The sequence below is a fragment of the Ranitomeya imitator genome, chromosome 2, assembly GCF_032444005.1.
Source record: "Ranitomeya imitator isolate aRanImi1 chromosome 2, aRanImi1.pri, whole genome shotgun sequence".
NCBI lineage: Eukaryota > Metazoa > Chordata > Amphibia > Anura > Dendrobatidae > Ranitomeya > Ranitomeya imitator.
This window is the reverse complement of record NC_091283.1, coordinates 571,154,653-571,180,025: the sequence shown is the minus strand read 5'-3', so window position 1 is coordinate 571,180,025 and position 25,373 is coordinate 571,154,653. Positions and strand designations below refer to the sequence as shown.

The 25,373-nt window shown below is 43.9% G+C and overlaps 1 protein-coding gene across 2 annotated transcripts in view; it reads right to left on the bottom strand.

Annotated features, from left to right (window-relative positions):
* Positions 1–7,137, bottom strand: part of OTOP3 (otopetrin 3) — a 130,115-nt gene extending 122,978 nt beyond the window's left edge. The window contains exon 1 of one of the 2 annotated variants that reach the window (XM_069752146.1): positions 6,996–7,137. In XM_069752146.1, coding sequence (XP_069608247.1) covers positions 6,996–7,002 — 7 coding nt within the window. In that variant the 5' untranslated portion in view covers positions 7,003–7,137. The remainder of the gene's footprint in view (positions 1–6,995) is intronic. The other variant, XM_069752145.1, reaches the window with a different exon arrangement.
* Between the last annotated feature and the right edge of the window lie 18,236 nt (positions 7,138–25,373).

Below are 25,373 nucleotides of genomic sequence, written 5' to 3'. Positions count from 1 at the left end.
CTTTTCTGGAAAATATGCAAATTGTCTCTTCAGAGAGGAAGAGAACTAGAACTCTAGTGCTACCTATTGAAAGTAGCAATCCTAATAGTCAATGTCGACCCATTAAAGAGTCTTGTCACATAACTTAAGATAAAAGCCAAACCAGAATCTCAATTTGCAGACACTGTGTTTTAGGGTACTGCCCCTCATCAGTGCAAGTGGAGATCTGGTTTGACTGAGTGAGAGGCATCTGGCTGGGATCCAAGAAGTATCATTTCTCCTTGCGGAGAGTGACATGTTAAGCATGTCAAGATGAGGAGACTTAAAGTCGCAATGCTCCTCTGGGAAATATTCAGTTTGTCTCTTCAGAGAGGAAGAGGACTAGACAATACTTCTTGGATCCCGGTCAGATGCCTCCCACTAAGCCAAACCAGATCTCCACTTTGCAGTGATGAGGGGCAGTACCCCGAAACACAGTGTCTGCAAATTGAGATTCTGGTTTTGCTCTTATCCTAAGTCATGTGACAAGGCTTGTTAAAGGGTCGACATTGACTGTTAGGATTGCTACTTCCAATAGGTGGCACTAGAGTTCAAGTCCTCTTCCTCTCTGAAGAGACAATTTGCACATGGCCAAGCTTGAAAGCGACTTTTTGTCATCATGTCCCATCAGACCTCTGGCCTACTACCGTTACATTGATGATATTTTAATCATCTGGACAGAGTCTGAGCCACAGCTAAAGACGTTCATGAACAGTTTAATCAATTTCATCCTACCATCAACTTAACACTCAAATATTCCAGCACTGAAATTAACTTTTTGGATATCCCTGTATCAGAAGCTAATCGACTGCCCAGCGTACCTTAAAATGGACAGTTTCCATCCACAACACATAAAAAACTCTATTGTCTACAGCCAAGCCATTAGATACAATCATATATTTTCCAAACCCATGGAAAGGTATGAACACCTTGGTCGCCACAGAAAGACTTATTGAATCAGGGCTACAATCCAAGAACAATTCAAAACCAAATTACAAGAGCAACTAGAATATCAAGGAATCACCTGCTACATTACAAAGCTAAAGAAGAAAATAACCGGGTGCCTCTAGTAGTCACCTACAAACCAAATCTGGAGGTGCTAAAGGGAGCTGCATGGAAATTACAACCTTTGCTACAAAAAGATGCCCACTTACAATCCATTTTTCCAGACCTCCACTACTGTGTTTTAGGCAGCCCCCAAATCTAAGAAGTATCATTGTGAGAAGCTCCCTGTCCTCTCAAACAGCTGGTTTCCTTGCAACCAGAAAAGATATATAACCTCTCCATTTATAATGACCACGGACAAGATAAAGATCCCCAATTCACATCAGGACTGCAAGATCTCAGGTACTTTCAGCTGCATCACATCTAATGTGGTGAACTTAATTATTTGTACTAAATGTCCAACTGTGGGTTTGTATGTAGGGGAGACAAGTCAAAAACTGAGAACAAGGATTAACTCTCATCGCCACACAATAAGAGAAAGAAGAATAGATCTACCTGTGGCAATACATTTTTGTCTCCCTGATCATAGCATCATGGACATGAGATTACTTGTATTAAAGGGTAATTTAAAATCTCAGAGGGCCAAAAGAGTATGGGAATATAAACTGACGACGACCTTTGACACACTCAGGGCAGGAATGAATGTGTAGCATGGATTTATGTATTTTTACATCAATTAAGGAATTTGCTCCTCAGACCATGTGAGGGCATCATAACACAGAACCAGACCCCAATAAGATAACAATAAAACATTCACACTCCATATCTATGAACTGTTCCAATATTTATGGGCACAACTGTTTATCACTCTCACATAATGGTAGTTCTACTTCACGTCACCTGTCTTATCTATGGCATTATTTCCGGGCTGTATAGTGCATAAATATGTGATTCTTCAGAATTTGTATTAGTCTATGCCTGATGAAGGGGCCTTGAATAGTCTCGAAAGCTTGCAATTTGTTACCATCTTTTTAGTTAGCCATTAAAAGGTATCAACCACTGAGGACTGTCAATTCTAAATATTTTTCTATCCACTGGCTAACACAGTACCAATATATATATCTTTCCTTAACAAGAGTAAGGAGATGCAGGGAGTTGTATTTACCAGCCATCATAAGACTGTGAACCATTGTACTGATGAATGAGACACAGGCAGTATCACAAATAAACATTTACATACATGGAATCTTATAGTTGACATCTCTGACTGGAGCAGTTCTCTTTCTTTTCTTCTCCATCTGATCAATGATGACTTTGGACATTCACAGGTCGTCTCTGCAGACTTCCATCTTCTCTGGTCTTCTGCAGCATAACTTAACATAGCACCCTTAAATATAACCATGTCATTATAATGTTCCTGAATAAATATATTTGCCCTACTCTGTATCCCTGGATACTTGCCCCTCACTGTGCTCCTCCCACAAAATATGACTCCCACACTTACTTTACTTGTCATCCACACTGACCTACCCTTTCCATTCTGTGCCCCTCTTTACACTGTCCCTTAACACTGTGTCCCCACTATACTGCCCAGTCTCTATACTGTGCACCCTCACATTTCCTCATACTGTTCCCTCTCACATCCACCCCATAATGTACCTCTCACAATTCTCCCCCATACTGTCTCCTCATACATTTACCCCTTCAAACTGTTATCTCTTCACACATTTGTCCACTACCCCCATACTGTCATCTCCTCTCACATTAACTCATTTTTGTCTATACTGTCATCTTCTCACACCATTACCCATTCCTCCCTATACTGTCGTCTGTTCACACATTTGCCCAATCCCTCAATACTCTTGTCTCTTCACACATTTAACTATTCTTCCTCCTCCCATACAGTTGGCTCCTCACACTCTCCCCCTAAATTAAATTCTTTTGTCTTTGGCCGCATTGGAGTGCCTATTTTGCCGCCGTCTGCATCCTATGTGGTGTAGTTGTGGCGTCAGGTTAGCTGATCATGCTGCTGATGTTTCCTTGACATGGAAGTGCTGGCTGTTAGGGCTTAAATTGTGCCTGAAAGATGCTCGTACAATTGAATTAATGGATTAGGTGGTTCACTGCTTCTCTGAGATGGCTGTCAGTTTGACAATTGGCTTTGAAAACAGCCGAATCACACTCTTGAGGGAAGGCAAAATGCCACTGCCAGGGAGACACCATGAACTGCCGAATTAGGTGGCCTGATGACTCCCCCCTCCTGGCTGCACCTGGGGCAAATGCCCCTCATTTCTCCCCCTCATTATGCCCCTGTTTTAAACAGGGGCTGGTGTTTCAAATCATTATCTTCTTCTGTTAACCTTGGTTACCTCTAAGGAAACGCATGCAATTACCGTTACTTAACATCAAGCAAAAAGACTTTACAGACAAGGATATTGCTGCTTCTAAGATTGCCTGTAAATCAACCATTTATTGGATCATCAATAACTAAAAAGAGAAAGGTACAATACAGTAAAAAAGGCTTCAAGGAGCCCCAGTAAGTCCAGAAAGTGCCAGGACCATTTCCCAAAATGCATTCAGCTACAGGATTGGTTAAACACCAGTGCAGAGCTTGCTCAGGAATGGTAGCAGGCAGGTGTTAAAACTTTTTCCCACAACTACAGTATATATTACTCCATTCACATACTGTTATATTGAGAATTTTCAAACCCAAAGCACACCCTATAAATATTCGACTTATTTCAGAACATTACAAGGCAGAGGATAAATGCAATTTGTGGATGTTTAATTGTGCCCTTGATGCAAAAACTGTATCATAAGTCTTTTACCTTCTTTGAATATAACCATAGCTTGTATAGACAAGTATTGGCGGAACAGTGGCGTTTCTTGGCTGACGGGGAACGCTGTATGTCATTTACAGCTAATCAAAGCTGTTATGACAATTGTCGCAATTAGTAGTAAATAAATACATCAAACTGGTAAACCAATACATGTGAACGTACTCAATGTCAAATGTTAGCATCAATTTGAACATCAAATATAATTTGGGGTTACTATTAGGCTTTTTTTCACACTGAGCATGTGCGTTATCAGTTTTTTCAATGACACATTTATTCTATGGCCCCTTATGCATTTCCATCCAAAGTTATACCCATAATGCTTATTAGTATACTTTTATTTAGCCCTTAATGGGTTTATGTTTCAATAGAAACCTTTAGTTACATACATCTTAAATAAGATCTCTCATGGCAGAAGTCTATAACATAACCTAAGGATATACCATACATTTTTTATAGATGCAGGTCTCACACCTTTATCCAGAATGGAAGTCTCCTAATTTCCTAGTTTTCTGATGCTAGGACTGATGTGACAGGAGAAGTGGCCATATATTCATGGCTCTTTCCATTCACTTTTATGGAAGTTTCATCTTTGTCACCCAGGGATATAGCAATAAGGATAATAAGGAAACAGTATAAGGTACCCTGAAAAATTGATGTACATACCATGGAGCAATGAAAAAGTCTTGGTAAACCTTCCCTATCCTCTGTAATTCCGCTTCTATACAGACCCTTAAATATATGGTGTGTATATATACAACATGGGCATGACCTTATGTTAAGTAGGTTATTACTAATACTCATAAAAATGAATGACCATGTACTTCCCAGATCGCTGCAATTATATATTATAGCATTGTGTCTAGAAGTTTGTATGATTACATGTAATTACAATCTAGATTCAATTGCAATCTTGCTTACGTGAGACTAGGAATGTTAACAAGATTTTTTATTAACGCGCATCCAATGTCATGAAATGGGGAAGGATAGTAAAGAGTTGACTCCCATGTAATTAATTGCTCATGTGTGGCTCCACATGGATTTTTCGTACAAAGCCTGAAATTGAACTTCTGGTTTCAAGCCACCTAGAAAATTTTACTTGGCCATTCATTATCATCAGCTGACTTCCATAATGTGCCGCAATTGTTCATAAAAGACCAGGAGGTGGCAGATACAATGGAAAATGGCAGGGTGCAAGATTTATCCTTAAAGCTAAGTTTCCATAATTAATTTTTGATGAGTTTTTGATGCTGCAGATTTTCTGCAGCCATTCTGCACCTATTAGTAAAATTTGGTTGCTTGCATTTTTCTTCATTGTGTTTTGGAGAGCTTTTTGTTTTACATGTGCTTTTATCATGCTTTTTTTAGGCTGTGGTTTTGTCTCATTTTGGTATGTCATGTTTAAATAAAACTGCTTTCTTTTGGAAATTCCCTGCTACCTGGCTTTCTGAAACTTTATTGATAAAGTAATGTGTGGATTACATAAATCTCCTTGAAATTTACTAATGAAGTTTATTTTAAGTAGTGTGTGAAACATTTTATAACTGACAGTCTGATCTCAGTACAGACCTTTGTGTGATTATTACTAATACTGTACAGCAGAGTCAAGCTTTGTGTCATTACAAACACATCTACAGTTGTAGCTCTTCTCTCATTGTGCTGTTAACTCTGCTGCAGACCTATGTCTAATTAGAACTGAGGCTAAGTACACACTTGAGTTTGACTGGGCTCTGTATGGCTGCGTGCATCCTCTGTTAAGCTCCGCCTACGCTTTGCCTACACTCCGCCTACTTCCGCATGTGTACCCTATCTTTAACATTGGGTACGCAGGGACATGCGTTAAAAGAAGAGGACGTCATCGTATGAAGATGGGAGGCACCGGACCCGGCCCGTGACACCCATCGGATTGCACCGCATCGGGACCGCCCCTGGGTGAGTATAATCTAACTTGTTTTTCTCATCTTTCAGGTTACATCGGGGGCTTATCTACAGTATTACAGAATGCTGTATATAAGCCCCTGATGCCGGTGGCCGAAGCTTATATACGAAATATGAGGTGACATATTCCCTTTAAGAAAAATGTGGATTTCTTTGGAATAAAAACAGCAGATCACAGATATCAAGGTATCATTTTATTCCACTTATTTTGGCCTGCTTATCGGTACAGGTAGTTTAGGTAGGCTAATCCTTTGAACAGATTGCCTTTAAAAGTAGTGTTAAAAAACACTCCCCAGATGGTTAAGATATACCCTCAACTCATAGATTTTGCAAAAACCACTGCCATGTACCTGTACAGTTTGGAAAAGCTGTGACATGAACAAAGCCATTTGATGCAGGAATAAGTGTTTCATGTACAATAAATATCCCCTAGCAGGACTCTCATTCGAATGCATGGGGCTTCCACTTCACAACTGTATGCCACCAATTTCATGACATGCACCACCATATTTTTCTAAAGAACAATATCAGCAATATGCATTTACAAAGCCTTATTTGATATAGTAGAAAAAACAATAAACAATTTAACCATGCAAATATCACATGGTATTTTGGAAAAATGAAAGCCACTTCATAGTGATCAGGAAAGCATGCTAAAACCCCAAGGAATCATTCTGCATCATGTAAACATATTAGACACAACTGAACGACCATGAGCAAATCAGAGTTTATAGGATTTGTACAGTAGGCTTCATGTAGTTAAACAAATATTAAACGACTTTCCAAAATATGATCAGTGTTTTAGATCTGAGTTTTGGCAGTGTTCGGTCCATGTGTCCGATTTCGCCATTGTTGTTTCATCAGTGATTTTTCACGTATGAAAAAAACCCTGCAAAGCTTCTCCAATCAATTACAATGTTAATCGTAAACAGCACATGGATACCATCTGTAAATTCATGACTTACGCAGAATTGTATGGGTAATTATAATCGATCACTAGGATCAAAATATATCTCCATATTTTTTTTGCGGACTCACGGTTTCCACTAGTCTTGGGGTACAAGCTAATCTTGAAGTTGTTATTTTGCCAGCCAAATATTTGAAAATATATATCAATAAAGCATTCATCTTCTTCCTTGTCATACCTATATGTTCAGCTGTGCAATGAGATTTACTAATATAATATATTCACCACATGATCTAAAGAATCTATAATCTAACTCCACATCAATTAACTCAAAATGCCATAAGACCCACCTGCCATGCCAGGGTTTTCTTGATGCTGCTCTGTCTGAGCTGACACTTTGAACTTCTTGCAAGCTACCTGTGACTGCTCCTTACTTCTGCCCTGTAGGGCAGGTGCATTGATTTTTCTCTTGTTTGCTTTATGAATAATCCTCCAATGGTATTAATTGCCGAAACAAGTGGCCCATTAATCCCAAGCTTGAAAGGGCCGCTAATTGTCTCTTAGCTGAGGGCACACGAGGAGCTGAGAACGTAACCACAACTACATGGCATGCAGCCTATGATCTTGTAATAGAAAGTTGATAACTCTTGCAAAAAGGTGTGTTGTAAGCAACCATGACTAAAAGAAAAGTGTGAGAAATCATGTTAGTGCAGCCAAGAACAGAAGTGAAGATAGAGCAAAACTTGAACTCATAACTGTGGATTATTTATCCTTTTCTGCTGTGCAAGGCTCATTGTGATCTACTAATCCCACCTAGGCAATCATATACGGTAATTCATAGATTCAGTTTGTATTAGAAATATATGATTCCCAAAATGACATCCACCATTGATGTGTATGCTACATATCTCTGCAATGGGCAGCATGTAAGTGGCGTGAGGATGATGATGTGCCCCTTTAAATGTACTGTAAGATAAGATGCAATGACCCTTAGTGACAGGTGGTGTCTGTTGGATGGCAGTAGGCATGCAGACATACACTGACGATAGTTCAGGATAACTTTACTCAAAAAAGGCAACAATCATAAGAGTCTCTTTAAAGGGAATGTGTATTGTTAAGGCAGGGGTCACAGGGCGACTTGCTTGCCGCGCTTATAGAACCTTGTGGATCACAATGCAACCCCACTCACTTTCATTATGCTGTGATGTAGTGACCTATGTCAGAGGCAAAGTCGCCAGTTAGCTTCAGCTTTAAGGGAGTGTTACAACAGTCTCATTAGTAGCAAAAACATGAACAGACATAGATGATTGGCACAGACTTCAAAAGTATCTGGCACTTCACACAACTTGCTGGCAGACTCATCAACATCTAGTCTCTTACAATTACGTGGTTTCTGTGTAACTTCTTAGAATGGAGGATACTCTCTTACTCAGAGCTTTTCGTAGACCCTCTTTGGTTACCTATATTGACTACGACTCACCAAAATAACACATCTGTACAGTTAACACACTTGTAAATATTAAAGAACTGCAGAAATGCTAAAATATGAAAAACATAACCAACAACATAATAATGAAAGAAACATAATCACAATAAAATATCAAACAGGAAAGAATCTAGATAAAAAATTATCAATAGCAACAATAATTGATAAAGTTAAAACTTGCCCAGTCACTCATTCTATTAGCACACACATATTATTAGCATATAAATGCAACATATTATTAGCATATATACACATGCCATTCCCTAAACCAAATAAGAATCTTTGTGAGCTAATTAACTAATAAAGGACACACCTTATTTTTTGTGCAATTACCAAAATATCAATGATACCCATAATAATGATTAAAGACAATAGGAAAACTTTAAACAATTTCACAGCTTGCCCCCACCCTCCCCCCAAAAAAATACATTTATCATCCTATCCACTAACCTGAGAACTGGCTTCTGTGGCTCTTTCACTCTTCCCAGGTTCAACCCAACATTTGTAGGACAAATGTTTTGAACCCAAACAAGAAAATACAAAGAACCTTTAAACTAAAAAACACATTGCTTTTTTTTCCAATTTTTATTCGGTGGGAAGACCAAAAACAGTAATTTCGGCAAAGTTTTGAAAACATTTTTATTCACAGGATTTACGATACAGGATACAAATAAGATTAATTTATCGTTCAACTCATGATGGCCGCAGCTATACCAATTATTATGTTAGTATATTTCCAATTTTTTTATTTTTTTTTATTTTTGTACTTCAAAGTTCTATATTTATTTTTATAAAACTTTTTTTTCCACTTTCTTTACTTTTTTAAATTTCTGCTGCAGTTGTTATTGATCACAACTAGTATCGTGGGTGCTCCAGTGACATGTTCGAGTTCCAGTGGTAGCATGTTTCTCTGCTGTTAGACAGCCAAAAAATATGGGGGGCTTGCCCGTGTTTGACTGGTTTCACACTTGCGTTTTGATCTGCAGCGTTTTAAACGCATCTGCAAGTGCAGGAAAAAACGCATGTAAATGCGTACAAACACAGCGTTAACGCATGCGGCTAAAAAAACGCAGCGTTTGTACACGTTTACATGCGTTTTTTCCTGCGTTTGCGTTTTTGGTGCGCAAGAAGAGAAATTTCACAAGAGAAAAATCAAGATAACCAGACACCACCAATGGGACTAGAGAGGGAGTATATGATGGGATCTCTATATATAGACCCTAGGGCTACTGAAATTTTAACAGCTTGCTACTGTATCCTGTGTTATGATGGATCTTCGCATGGAGAGCTTTTATTTCAACCTGGATTTCAGCTTCAAGTTGTTTCTTGCCTGTGCTTTTGCTTGGGAGCAAGAGCGAAATCGCGAAAGATGGAGAAGGAGACAACGTAGGCGTTTTTGGAGGCACCCCATTATTGAACTGCGTGAGAGCCATGGAGCCTATCACACGCTCTATGCCGAGCTTAATACCAACCCGGAGAAATTCCAGGGGTACACGGGAATGTCGCAAAAATCGTTCCGGGATTTGCTTTCTCGTGTCCAAGGAGCCATACGGCGACAGGACACCCAGCTCCGTAGAGCGATTCCACCCGAGGAACGTCTGCTGGTGACATTAAGGTACGTTCAAAATCTAAACCAACGACAGTCCAAATTTATGTTATTCTGACATGTATTTTTTGTGTATTTTCCTCTTTTTTTTTGTAACCACACCATAAAAAGAATAGATTGTAAAGTTGTTTTTTTGTGTGTTTTTCTTCTAGATTTCTTGCCACAGGGGAGAGTTTATCATCCCTCCACTTCCAATACCGGCTTGGAATATCCACCCTGTCCAGAATAGTTGTGGACACCTGTCGGGCTTTGATGAATGTACTCTGTGATGAGTTTATACCCCTACCCACCGCGGACATGTGGCGTGAAATTGCAGAAAAATTCTGGAATGTGTGTGATTTCCCCAACTGTTTAGGAGCGGTGGATGGAAAGCACATCCGCATTATCAAACCTGCCAGAACCGGATCGGAGTTTTCCAACTATAAAAAATATTTTTCTGTAGTGCTCATGGTAATAGCTGATGCAGACTGTCGCTTCATTGCCGTGGACATTGGAGCTTTTGACCGTGGCAACGATTCCCAGACTTTCAAGAGCTCGGATATGGGCCGGCGTGTGTATGGCAACAATTTCAATTTCCCCCTTCCACAGCCTCTCCCCAACACTCAAGGTCCACCGCTGCCATTTGTTATGGTTGGGGATGAGGCCTTCCAGATGTGTGAAAATCTACTGAAGCCCTATTCAAGTCGGGACTTGGACCACACTAGAAGGATCTTTAACTACAGACTGACCAGGGACCGAAGAACAGTAGAGTGTACCTTTGGCATTCTGGTCGCTAAATGGCGCATTCTTGCATCAGCCATAAATCTAAAAGTGGAAACAGTTGACGAGGTGGTCAAAGCCTGTGTGGTTCTCCACAATTACATAATGACTAAGGAGCGACCCAACATTGAACTGGATTAACCAGTTGCACACCCACTGCCTGATTTCCAGCATCACCCGCTGCGGTCAACTGCAGTCGTTGGTCACATGCGGGACCAATTTGCTGCCTTTTTTTATTCAGATATTGGACGGGTGTCATGGCAGGACAATGTTGTGGAAATGTCCTGTTGTATCTTTATCTGTACCAGTAATTTTCTACAATGAAAATAATATTTCACATTAATAAACTTTAGTGTTGGTTGTGTTGACCGTGTCTCCTATCTTTTTCCTCTCTAAACCAAGGTTGTACAAAACCTGGCAGTATTTGATCGGTATTTAATATCATTTTTTGTAATACAAAACCAGAAGTGGGTGATACAAGCAGAGGTGCTAGTTATTATGTTATCATAATTTACCTATAATTGTTCCACTCCTTGTTTTGGTTTACAAATACTTGTTGACGTCATTGCGTCATGATTGTCTTCTCATGTATCCATTGGACACAAACTGAAGAGACAATCACTGTCACGCTATCTATACTCATCAAGTCAGGTGTCAGAAATAATGAATTCATGATAAACATATACAGGCTCATGAATTCACTATTTCTGACACATGGGCAGGTGAGCATAGATATGTAGCGTGTGACAACCATTGTGCCCTCAATTTGTGTGTAATAGATTATGTACAAGGCAGTTATCTACTCAACAGGTCAGGTGTCATAACTAATGAGTTTTTTGACACCTGACCTGTTCAGGAGAGGACTGCACTGTATTTCCACCATTTTCTCTTCATACTGCCACACTAGGCATAGACAAAAAAAGAATATGGAGATACATATTATATTTTTTGGCCCACCTCATATCTGAATACTAAAGACACATATAGCTGCAGTCTTGTATTTTTAACTACTGGAGATATGATGTGGCCCAAAAAGTAAGTGCATGGCGACGTTTCTTGGCGCACGGTGTGTGTTGCCGGCGGCGATAGACACAATAAACCAAACATAATTGTGGCAAATCAAACTTTTTTTTATTTTGTTAACAAACAACTGAAAAAAGTCAGCTTGGGGTATAGTGATGTAAACGGGGGGTGTGAAGAACTGAGGCCTGGCTAATCGTGGACGATGCAGAGGTGGCAGGAGAAGGGGCAATGAAACTAGAAGGGTCTGGAAGTTCGGGGATGGGGCTTGACACATGAGAGGCTTGAGACGCACTGGAAGGGTGAGACAAAACTGACAATACAGACACATCGGTAGGTGAAGGGGGAGGAATACTAAGAGGTTTTTTTTTTTCTGAGTTTTTTTGGGGTTTGCCTGGTAGGGGGATGTCTTGGTGGGCTCATATGCTGTAGCATGGTGGCGGGTGACCCGTCAGGGTCCGGCTGCACTGTCTCACAGTCCATAGCGCTTGTCAAGCGAACGGGCATGCCAGGGTCCTGCTGCGTCGTGGTGGGGGGGTACATAAAGCCATGCCAGGGTCCTGCTGCGTCGTGGTGGTGGTCCGGAAAGCCCTGCCAGGGTCCTGCTGCATCGTGGTGGGGCCGGTCCGTAAAGGCATGCCAGGGTCCTGCTGCATCGTGGTGGGGGCGGTCCTGAAAGCCATGGCAGGGTCCTGCGGCATCGTGGTGGGGCCGGTCCAAAAAGCCACACCAGAGTCCTGCTGCATCGTGGTGTCAGTGGAGAAGGTCCAAGCCGGAGCAGCGGTTGTCACGGTGGTGGCGGTGAGATGTCCAACTGCACTCATCATGGTGTTGGCGCTGTAGTGGAGTCCGCCTGTGGAAGGAATTGAGGTGGCCGTGCAGAGGTATGCAGCAGAGGTCGGCGTTGAGGTTAATCGTGACAGTGACGGCACAGTTGGATATGCTACCACTGTCTGCTGGAAATACCGACTCTGCACCTAAGCAGCATTGCAGGCCTGCATCACACTGAGCTGGAGATCTCAGACAACTTCTATTCTCGTTCGTTCTAATTCGTTCCAGTTCTTTCTAGTTCCCCGTCCCCCAGGTATGTTATGGCTAGGACGCACCCGTTTGACGGGTAGGCTCGGTGTTCTTCCGGGACCCTAGAGACGCCCCTCTCCACGCGTTGCCCCCTATGTCTGCTTAGGTGATGTAAGGTAGACAGCCAACCTATAATTAACTGTCCTGCGGAGTTTAAAGTAAGGCATAGAGTCAGTTACTTCCTCGGTGTTCCGGCCACCGGCTAGACGCCTCAGTAGAATGTTGCCTGAATCCAACCCAGTCAGCTTCTCACTAACTTCCTATCCAACACCTAGTTTTACCAGTGTGAGGAGTGGCCTAATAAATAAAACCTTTTGCTCCGCCTAGTGGCCGGAGTGTGAAGTGTAATGTGTGCTGGTGATACCTGGTCAGAAGAACTCCTTTAGTGCCATCAGACGTACCATCACTCCCCTTAGTGGCAGAGCAACGTTACTGCAACGACCAGGTCTCTGGGGCGCTGCACTAACACCACTGTGTGCTGACAGGACCTTGGTGAGGTCGCAGTCATGTGATCAGTCACATGGTGGAGGAGTCACATGATCTGGACTTAAATGGCTGAAGGGAAAAACTCTGTGTTGAGTGTGAATGCCTGGAGGAGGAGCACTCCAGGAAAGTGCTGCATGGACTTGAGAAACTGAACATTGTGTGTTCTGCCAGCTGTTAGAGGGAGGGACCCCGCTAACAGAAGGACTGTGTTTGTTGTGCCACCTTTATGTTTTTCTGTTTTGCCCAGAGGGCTGTATTTTCTTTACCACACTTGGGTTTATGCTGCCTACGATAAACCCAAGGAAGATCTTAAAGTCGCAGTGTACCCGTGTCTACCTCCGTGTGCAACCAAGTGAGCTGATCTACCACAGGTGGTGTTAGAAGTTCTAGCAGTGTTTCCAGTGAACACGTGGGATGGCCACAAGCCATTGTATGACATCAGGCAAGATGGAGGACCTGCTGAAACATCTGCTACAAGCACAGCAGCAACAGCAAGTGACAAGTAAGATACTTATGCAGCAGATGCAGCAACAGCACAAGCATCACCAGCAGCAGATTGACTTGCTGGTAGAGGCGTTTCTTGGAAGACCAGCAGCACCTTCCCCAAGTCCAGGTGATGACATGTATGTCCAGAAGGTGGTAAGACTGGCTATGCAAAAAATGACCCCCAGATGATGATGTGGAGGCAATTCTGACTGTGTTTGAGCGGGTGGTGGAAAGTGAGAAGCTACCACCAGAGCAGTGGGCAGAGGTGCTGGCCCCCTATTTGACTGGTGAGCCCCCAAGGCCTATTATGATATGGCATTACAGGATGCGCAAGAATATGCAAAGTATGCAAAGGTAAAAACTGAACTTTTGGCACGCGTGGGAGTGACTATGTCAGTGAAAGCACAAAAGGTTCACCACTGGGCATATTGTGGGGATAAACCGCCTCGGTCCCAATTGTTTGACCTACTGCATCTGGTGCAAAAATAGCTGCAGCCCGAATCCTCCAGTCCAGCCCAGATTGTCGAGCAGGTTGTCATTGACAGATTTGTGCACTCCCTTCCTATGCCGATGCAGACCTGGGTTGCCCAGGGAGATCCCCGAAATGCGGACAAATTGGTGGGCCTAGTGGAACGGTTCCAGGTGGTCGAAAGGTTCCTAAGGAAACCAGGGGTGGTGCATCCCTTACTGGGGTACCCAGCGGGAACCTGAGCCCCAAAAGAGGGGTAGTAGAGCCACCACCCTAGATCCCCAGGGGTTGCTGAGGGGTTGTCAAAGGCCACAGGGAGAGACTTGATTTGCTGGAGATGTCACAGTCCAGGACATATAGCCACCCATTGTCCCTTGTCCCCCAAAGAGATGGACTGCAGCCTAGGGAGATGTTGCCCCTACTATGCATATCCCACCTGCAGTGTGGACTATCAGCCCAGAGAGGGGCTGCAGTCATGTCCTGTGACCATAAATGGAGTGCTGGTGTCAGTACTGTTTAGACTCAGGCTCACGCTCCCCCACCAGTTGGTCCCAGGGAAAAACGTGGGTGTCTGCTGTATCCACGGGGACGCCAAGGACTATCTGTGGGTTAGAGTCGCATGAGGTCAGGGTGGTTTAGGACTTGCTACACCCGGTGATAATAGGGTATGGGGCCACACGGTGGCTCAGTGGTTAGCACTGCAGCCTTGCAGCTGGAGTCCTGAGTTCAAATCCCACCAAGGACAACATCTGCAAGGAGTTTGTATGTTCTACCCGTGTTTGCGTGGGTTTCCTCCGGGTTCTCCGGCTTCCTCCCACATTCCAAAGACATACTGATAGGGAATTTAGATTGTGAGCCCCAACGGGGACAGCGATGATAATGTGTGCAAACTGTAAAGCGCTGCAGAATATGTTAGCGCTATGTAAAAATAAAGATTATTATTATTATAGGGTGGGAATTTAGCCTGTTCTGGGAGTTGTTGGGGAAGTCAGGGATACAAGTGTTCCCAGACAGAAGCCAGCTCAACCCTGAGGAAACCCCATCGCAGCTGGAGATGGATGAGTTCCCCTTGTTTGTCCTGGCTGGTGACGAGGAGGAGACGGTGACCAATGAGGCTGAGATTAATGAACTGGGGGTATCTGGTGGAAATTTTGGGACTGCGCAAATGCAGGATCTTACCCTAAAAGGGGCATTGGAAAATGTGACTGTGATAAATAGGGTTGCCAAGAGCCGGAGGCGGATACCAGGTTTCCACATTTTGCATTAAGTGGTTGCTGCATCCGGTCACTAAACTAACAAAAGAAGTGGTAGAGCAGTTATTAGTACCGGGTCCCTATAGGCATACGGTGTTAGACCTGGCCCATTCCCATATCTTTGGTGGACATCTGTGAATTGACAAAACACAAAAGCTGGTCATTAGGAGGTTGTCCTGACCTGGGTGTCACCGGGAGATAGTTAACTGTTGCCGGTCCTGCCCTACTTGTCAGCTTATAGTACCCGTGTCCCAATTTTGAAGTCCCCTAGTGCCATTGCCCATTATAGAGGTCCCATTTCACAAGCTTGGCATGGACCTTGTGGGGCATGTGGTTAAGTCCGCCAAAGGGCACCAATACATTCTAGTTGTGAAGGACTATGCAACATAGTACCCGTCAGGTCATCCTGTTGAAGCGCAATGTAAGTGTGAAATGATCGTCGTCTGTATTTGCTCCACTGTTTTATCTGAACTGTACTAACAAGAAGAAAAATCCGCACTCACCGCCGGTCAATAGCCGAGACACTGGGTCATGGAATACTCCGTTATCGCGTGTATACTTGCCGTTGGGTCGGGTCCGGGTGCCTCTCATGAAACGAACAAACTTGTATCCAATGTACCACTGAAGAACTTGAAAGACGGCACTCACCGCCCGATATCCAATTTCCAGACTTTATTGTGGCATAAAAAACTTTTGCAGTAGCAGGATCTTATGGGAGAGCGTGGATGTCACGAGACGACGGACCGTTTCGCGCCGGTGCGCTTCTACAGGTCTAAGGTATGTCCGGGGGGGAGGGGAGCTTTATGCGGTAATGACGCTACAAAGTAACCCCTTCCAACCCAGTACCAGCTGGGACATCAAACTCCTTCTACTCAGTTAAAAACATAACGTGGTTAAAAACAAAAAATCTCTGTGTGACGTGACATATTATAAACGAACAATCTAACCAATATAACATAGAGCTACTATTAATTATAGAAAAACTGACATCTCGGATCTCTCATTTAGGCCCAGAGGTCCCGTGGCATTTGCTCGTAGTATCCATTTTTCTTCACTTTGGAGGAGCAATTTGTGCAAATCTCCTCCCCGAGGAGGAAGCACAACCTTCTCTAAACCTGCAAATCGCATGACTCCTGAATTACCTCCATGATAAGTTTGTATGTGACTAATCAATCGTGGAGCCCCTTTTCCTGTTTTAATCGAGTTACAGTGTTCCCTGAATCTTATGAATAACGGGCGAATGGTCTTGCCCACATAATAGAATCCACAGGGGCAGAATATTGTGTACACCACATGTGTGGTTCTGCATGTTATCAAATCTCGGACTACGTGGCGTATTGCTCCTAATTGTATATATTTGTCCACCAAATGAAATTTACAAAAATTGCAGTGACCACATTTAAAGTTGCCCTTTGGGGTTCCAGTTTGTAACCAATTCTGTTTGTGTGTGACTACCCTATTCTGGACCAATATGTCCTTTAAATTTTTTCCCCTCCTACATGCAAAGAGTGGTCCATTAGCAACGGGAATATTAAGAGACGGGTCTTTTCCTAATATGTGCCACTGATTCCTAATAGCTGTCCTTATACAATTGTCCATAGGACTGAATTTAAAGCTAAAGACAAATCTCTTGTTTTGTACTTTATCTTGTTCTCTGTTCTTATTGGTACCCGTACCTAATTCTTCTTCCGCTCTTTTTTGTGCATTATTTAATATCCGTCGTGGGTAGCCCCGTGCTCTGAACCTATTATATAGTTCCCTGGACTGATTTTTATAACCCTCTATGCTATTGTTTATTCTCTTTACTCTTAAAAATTGGCTATACGGGAGAGAATCTTTTACATATTGGGGATGTGCGCTGTTATAATGAAGGAGGGAGTTTGTGGCTGAGGGTTTGCGAAATACTTCTGTCAATACTCGGCCCTCATGAATTCGGAGTTTTACATCTAGGAACTCCAGACTAGACCCACCAAAAACTGATGTCAGTCTCATGTTCATATTATTGACCCGTTCTAGGTAACACACAAACTGGCTAAAATCTCCTTCTGCCCCATCCCAAACAATAAATACATCATCCACATACCTTATGAACAGTTTTATGTGTTTCAAAAAAGGATTGGTGTCTGTATACACATAACGGTTCTCAAAAACGGCCAAAAAAAGATTTGCCAAAGTACATGCGACGGGCGTGCCCATTGCAGTACCTTCTACTTGCTTATACCAAGCAGAATCAAATTGAAAGGCATTATGTGTCAAAATAAAAAGTAAACCGTCACAGATAAAATTGACCGTATTTGAATCCGTTGTCGTGCAAGAAAGTATTTCTCGAACTGCTTGTACTCCTAAATTTTGTGGTATGCGGGTGTACAAACTCTCTATATCTATAGAGGCCATAACAAAGCTCTCCTGCCAAGAAAATTCTTTTAGGATTTTTAGAAAATGCTTCGTATCCCGTATATACGAGGGAATATCAGATAAGATGGGATGTAAGAGCCAATCTAAATACCTCGAGAGTGGTTCCGTTAAGGAACCCACCCCCGAGACTATAGGGCGACCTGGCGGTGCTGTGGCGGACTTGTGTATTTTTGGTACGTGATACCAATGTGGTTTTTTTGGAAATTTTGGAAATAATTTTTCTGCCTGTCTTGCTGAAATGGTCCCTCCTTCTATATAAGTTCTCAATAGGGTGCGTAAATCCATCTGATACTTCAATGTGGGATCTCTATCTAATTTGTGGTAAGTATCTACCTTGGACAACTGTGAGTACGCTTCTTGCATATAAAAGTCCTTTGATAATAGCACGGTGTTTCCACCTTTATCTGCTATACGAATGATCGTGTCTGACCAACTTTTCATTTCTCTAAGCGCTACTCTCTCTGTTGTAGTTAAATTAAAGGGTAATTTTTTGTACACAAATTCCTGGTGTGTGTGCAGCTTCATTAACCTGAGGTCATACAGCTGTGCCTTCGACTTGCTTCTCTCCCACAGAATAAGCATTGCTCGTCCATTGGGTGAATGGCAGCCTGTTTACACTGGCCGATTATTGGGAAGAGAACACACCTAAGTAATAGAGTAGTGTAAATACACTTTCCAGCTTCTTTCACATCTGCCTTAGGGAATTGCATTTTTTAAAAACATCTGATTTCATGAGAGATTGTATTATATACCGTACTGTGATACCACTGCATTTCAGTACTTAGTGAAATAGACATCTTCCTAGGAGCCACAGGCTGGGCTTCATAAGAGGACCAACATGACAGCAAAGGGGGCCTACAATGCTAACCCATCAGCAACTCGGGAATCCGTCACCGATGTGGACAGATGGGAGTTTGTGAGAACAAGCAACAGCCATCATGCCTATTTAAATAATGCTGTCAGTGATTTACAGTTGTGTTAAAAGAGTAGGCATTGAGGCTAGTTATGAAAGTTGCTGTTATAGGCAAATGCCAACTATGTATCACAGCCAGGATCTGCAGGCTATAGGCTCAGCTCCTGAACCCATTTCAGATACATATATCCTAACTGTGATGTACTCTTACGGCATTATGCACTAAAGGGTTTATTTCACTTGTCTGTTCCTAAAATTGGAAAGGCAAATAGAATTCCATTGCAAACATGTGAAAGACCTTTTACAGATTTATTAAATGTGCTCCTAATAAACAAATGTTTTACATAATGTAGCGTTTCCCTTACTTCGGGTCTTGGGGAACACTCGTTTTGCATGGGAATAACGCATACAGGCACGATTTTTCCACAAATTAAGTCCATTCCGGTTTATTAAAGCGTCATAAACCGCACCTTAAGCCAGGTTAAGCACAGTCTGTTACTTTAACACGTGTGGCTTTACAAAGCATTCGGTAGTCACGTCTTTTCTCTTCATTACATGCATCAACGGAACATATTAAACCCCGACAGTCTGTTCCAATGGCAGATACGTCTCTGCCATATATTACAGGTTTTATCCCATACCAGGGATTACCTCAGGAGCTTCGGCTCCACACACTGACTCCTGCCAGTGTTAGTTCACAGGGAAACTGCCTCACTGGGATCACCGTCCTTGTGACCAGGGCACCTCGGATAGTCTAGACCTACAGTAGGAACTGTAGCTTCCCCAAACACAGAAACCGTCTCAGGCTCTGTAGATGCAGCCTTTCCATGAGCTTCCAGGAAGTCCAATCACAGGCACTTCCAACACACAGGCCATCAGTCCATGATCCTACCAAGTGCTTACAGGACTCCAGTCCATCCGAGGACAATCCAACACTCTGACCATTCCAGGACTCACACTCTTACCAGGTGCTTGCAGGACTCCAGCCCATCCCAGGACAATCCAACACCCTCGAGCATTCAGTCCATAGCTTCAGCAGTAGGGTTGAGCGACCTTGACCTTTTTAGAGTCGAGTCGTGTTTCGCGAAACCCGACTATCTTAGAAGTCGAGTCGAGTGGAATCGGCCGATTATCGCGAAAAGTCGGGTATCGCCCGAAATACGAAACCCAATGCAAGTCAATGGGGGAGCATAGTCGGCAGTGAGTGGAGGCCAGGAAAACACCTACACTGCCCATTTTAATGGCAAAAACATCCATTCTTGTTACAGAAGCTTGTCAATCGTAATTTACCTTATAATAATTGGAAGGCATTTGAAATTGGGGGTCATTTGGCTAAAGTTGTGGGGGGTAGGGCTGGTTCAAGTAATTAGTGGGCCCAGGAAATCTGGAACACGTCACGGCAGTGGAGCAGGGAGAGGTAAGTATTTAAACTTTGCAAGTGCTGTGATTCTGAGCAAGCAGGGGGGGCCCACTAGTTGGCATTGGCACTGGCACAGGGCCCCTCAAAGTACAGCGGTGTGTTTGCACGGCGGGGGCGCCTCCCACCGGCAGCAACACTTTTGCATACTATGAGAGGCCCTGTGACAGTGACGTTGCCAACTAGTATTCCTCCCCCTACCTGATGAAGGAACCTGCACTTTCATCTGCACCTTCCTCTTTGTCCCCGTGTAAGGTGGTATGGTATGCGGGAAGAGGAACCTGACTTTCAGCAGGGTCACAATCTTGCTGTGTAGCATGCACGGGGAATTTTGCGTTCTGGGTCAATGTAACAGCAGACTCATCTATCACTGGCTGGGCAATGGGCAGGATGAGGAGGAAACACAGATATAGGCCCAAAGAATAAAGTTGGCTAAATGCAGTTCAAAATTGGTAACACAGGACTAACCAGGGGGCATTGCAGTGGAGGACAACTGGAATGAGAGGCTGACACAGAGAGTAGGCCCAAATCAGTAAGTAGTCGAAATGCAGTTCAAAATTGGCAACCGTAGTAAACAGGCGGCACAGCTTTGTTCAGTGGAGGAGAACAGCAAGGAGTGGCAGACACCGATAGTAGGCCCCAACCCAACTAGTAGGCCAAATGCAGTCTAACATTAACAACTACTTAACGAGAGCCTGAAAATGGAATTTCAGGACAGGAAACCAGGAGAACAGCAAGGAGCGGCAGACACTGTTAGTAGGCCCCAAACCAACTAGTACGCCAAATGCAGTTGTTCCATTTAACCACTATTTAACAAGAGCCTCAAGATAGAAGCTCAGGAAAGGCAACCTGGAGAACACCTTGGAGTGGAACACACCGTCTCTACACCCCATACCCAATTTGTAGGCCTAATGCAGTGTAGTTTCCAACAACTACTAAACGAGAGCCTGAAGATCGAAGCAATGGAGAGGAAACCTGGGGAACACCTTGGAGTGCAACACACCATCTCTCTACACCCCATACCCAATTTGTAGGCCTAATGCAGCGTAGTTTCCAACAACTACTAAACGAGAGCATTAAGATCGAAGCAATGGCGAGGAAACCTTGGGAACACCTTGGAGTGGAACGCACCATCTCTCTACACCCCATACCTATTTTGTAGGCCTAATGCAGTGTAGTTCCCAACAACTACTAAACGAGAGACTGAAGATCGAAGCAATGGAGAGGAAACTTGGGGAACACCTTGGAGTGCAACACACCATCTCTCTACACCCCATACCCAATTTGTAGGCCTAATGCAGCGTAGTTTCCAACAACTACTAAACGAGAGCATGAAGATCGAAGCAATGGAGAGGAAACCTGGGGAACACCTTGGAGTGGAACACACCATCTCTCTACACCAGATACCCATTTTGTAGGCCTAATGCAGTGTAGTTCCCAACAACTACTAAACGAGAGCCTGAAGATCGAAGCAATGGAGAGGAAACCTGGGGAACACCTTGGAGTGCAACACACCATCTCTCTACACCCCATACCCAATTTGTAGGCCTAATGCAGTGTAGTTTTCTACAACTACTAAACGAGAGTCGGAAGACCGAAGCAATGTGGACGAAACCTGGGGAACACCTTGGAGTGTAACACACCATCTCTCTACACCCCATACCCAATTTGTAGGCCTAATGCAGTGTAGTTTCCAACAACTACTAAACGAGAGCATGAAGATCGAAGCAATGGAGAGGAAACCTGGGGAACACCTTGGAGTGCAACACACCATCTCTCTACACCCCATACCCAATTTGTAGGCCTAATGCAGCGTAGTTTCCAACAACTACTAAACGAGAGCATTAAGATCGAAGCAATGGCGAGGAAACCTTGGGAACTCCTTGGAGTGGAACGCACCATCTCTCTACACCCCATACCCATTTTGTAGGCCTAATGCAGTGTAGTTCCCAACAACTACTAAACGAGAGCCTGAAGATCGAAGCAATGGAGAGGAAACCTGGGGAACACCTTGGAGTGCAACACACCATCTCTCTACACCCCATACCCAATTTGTAGGCCTAATGCAGTGTAGTTTCCAACAACTACTAAACGAGAGCATGAAGATCGAAGCAATGGAGAGGAAACCTGGGGAACACCTTGGAGTGGAACACACCATCTCTCTACACCCCATACCCATTTTGTAGGCCTAATGCAGTGTAGTTCCCAACAACTACTAAACGAGAGCCTGAAGATCGAAGCAATGGAGAGGAAACCTGGGGAACACCTTGGAGTGCAACACACCATCTCTCTACACCCCATACCCAATTTGTAGGCCTAATGCAGTGTAGTTTTGTACAACTACTAAACGAGAGTCGGAAGACCGAAGCAATGTGGACGAAACCTGGGGAACACCTTGGAGTGTAACACACCATCTCTCTACACCCCATACCCAATTTGTAGGCCTAATGCAGTGTAGTTTCCAACAACTACTAAACGAGAGCATGAAGATCGAAGCAATGGAGAGGAAACCTGGGGAACACCTTGGAGTGCAACACACCATCTCTCTACACCCCATACCCAATTTGTAGGCCTAATGCAGCGTAGTTTCCAACAACTACTAAACGAGAGCATTAAGATCGAAGCAATGGAGAGGAAACCTGGGGAACACCTTGGAGTGGAACACACCATCTCTCTACACCCCATACCCATTTTGTAGGCCTAATGCAGTGTAGTTCCCAACAACTACTAAACGAGAGCCTGAAGATCGAAGCAATGGAGAGGAAACCTGGGGAACACCTTGGAGTGGAACACACCATCTCTCTACACCCCATACCCAATTTGTAGACCTAATGCAGTGTAGTTTCCAACAACTACTAAACGAGAGCATGAAGATCGAAGCAATGGAGAGGAAACCTGGGGAACACCTTGCAGTGCAACACACCATCTCTCTACACCCCATACCCAATTTGTAGGCCTAATGCAGCGTAGTTTCCAACAACTACTAAACGAGAGCATGAAGATCAAAGCAATGGAGAGGAAACCTGGGGAACACCTTGGAGTGGAACACACCATCTCTCTACACCCCATACCCAATTTGTAGGCCTAATGCAGTGTAGTTTTCTACAACTACTAAACGAGAGTCGGAAGACCGAAGCAATGTGGATGAAACCTGGGGAACACCTTGGAGTGTAACACACCATCTCTCTACACCCCATACCCAATTTGTAGGCCTAATGCAGTGTAGTTTCCAACAACTACTAAACGAGAGCCTGAAGATCGAAGCAATGGAGAGGAAACCTGGGGAACACCATGGAGTGTAACACACCATCTCTCTACACCCCATACCCAATTTGTAGGCCTAATGCAGCATAGTTTCCAACAACTACTAAACGAGAGCATGAAGATCGAAGCAATGGAGAGGAAACCTGGGGAACACCTTGGAGTGCAACACACCATCTCTCTACACCCCATACCCAATTTGTAGGCCTAATGCAGCGTAGTTTCCAACAACTACTAAACGAGAGCATGAAGATCGAAGCAATGGAGAGGAAACCTGGGGAACACCTTGGAGTGGAACACACCATCTCTCTACACCCCATACCCATTTTGTAGGCCTAATGCAGTGTAGTTCCCAACAACTACTAAACGAGAGCCTGAAGATCGAAGCAATGGAGAGGAAACCTGGGGAACACCTTGGAGTGCAACACACCATCTCTCTACACCCCATACCCAATTTGTAGGCCTAATGCAGTGTAGTTTCCAACAACTACTAAACGAGAGCATGAAGATCGAAGCAATGGAGAGGAAACCTGGGGAACACCTTGGAGTGCAACACACCATCTCTCTACACCCCATACCCAATTTGTAGGCCTAATGCAGCGTAGTTTCCAACAACTACTAAACAAGAACATGAAGATCGAAGCAATGGAGAGGAAACCTGGGGAACACCTTGGAGTGGAACACACCATCTCTCTACACCCCATACCCAATTTGTAGGCCTAATGCAGTGTAGTTTTCTACAACTACTAAACGAGAGTCGGAAGACCGAAGCAATGTGGACGAAACCTGGGGCACACCTTGGGGCGGCAGACACCGTTAGTAGGCCCTACCAAAGTTGTACCCCCAATGCAGTTTTAAAATTCCTAGAGGCTGAAAACAAGACTATTGACACTCAGCTTTTTTCAAAGGAACACAGCTGAATTGAGTGGCGCAGACAGACACAGGTAGTAGGCCTTAAACCAAAAATGTGGCTCACTGCAGCTTAAAAAAGTTACAGGGGTACACAGGCAGCATTGCTCTGGGCAGTGGAGGACAATTTCAATAGTGGACCGCAGACAGACTTTGTACGCCTACTATTAAAAAAAGGATGCTCTATGCAATTAAAAATCGGTTCCAGGGGTCCACGGGCAGCAGTGGTGTGGTCAGTGGACGAGTATTGGAAGGAGGGACCGCAGACGGGCGTAGTAGGCCTAACATAACAAAATTAGGCTGTAGGCACTTTAAAAATGGTTCCAGGGGTACACGGGCAGCAGTGGTGTGGTCAGCGGAGGAAAATTTGAATTAGGGACTGCAGACAGACTTTGTAGGCTGTCCCCTGTGGACCATGCATCCAACACATTAACCCAGTGCGCCGTAATGGACACGTAATTTTTTGTGGACATGCCTACTGGTCCATGCGTCTCTTGTCAGGTGCACCTTTCTACTGTTTGATTGCCTGAGTGCTATGACAATGCAGACTTTTTCATGCCGGTGGAGGGCTGGGATGGCTTTTCTCGCAAAAGAAATGTCGACTGGGTAGCTTGAACCGTGGTACAGCGTAGTTCATCTGGACTTTCTAAATATAAAACAAAGAAAAAAAGGAGGCTCCATGCACTTTCAGCTGGGTTCCAGGGGTACACGGCCAGCATTGGTCTGGTCAGTGGAGAACTATTGGAAGGAAGGACCGCAGACAGGCTTCAAAGGCCTAACATAAAAAAATTGGGCTGTAGGCACTTTATAATTGGTTCCAGGGGTACACGGGCAGCAGTGGTCTGGTCAGTGGAGGCCTAGTGGAAGGAGTGACCGCAGACAGGCATCGAAGGCCTAACATAATAACAGATGGCTGTAGGCAATTTTAAATTGGTTCCAGGGGAACACGGGCAGCAGTGGCCTGGTCAGTGTAGTAGTAGTAGAAAGAACGGACCACAGACAGGCTTCGAAGGCCTAACATAAAAAAATTGGGCTGGCTGTAGGCAATTTAAAATTGGTTCCAGGGGTACACGGGCAGCAGTGGTCTGGTCAGTGGAGGCCTAGTGGAAGGAGTGACCGCAGACAGGCATCGAAGGCCTAACATAATAACAGATGGCTGTAGGCAATT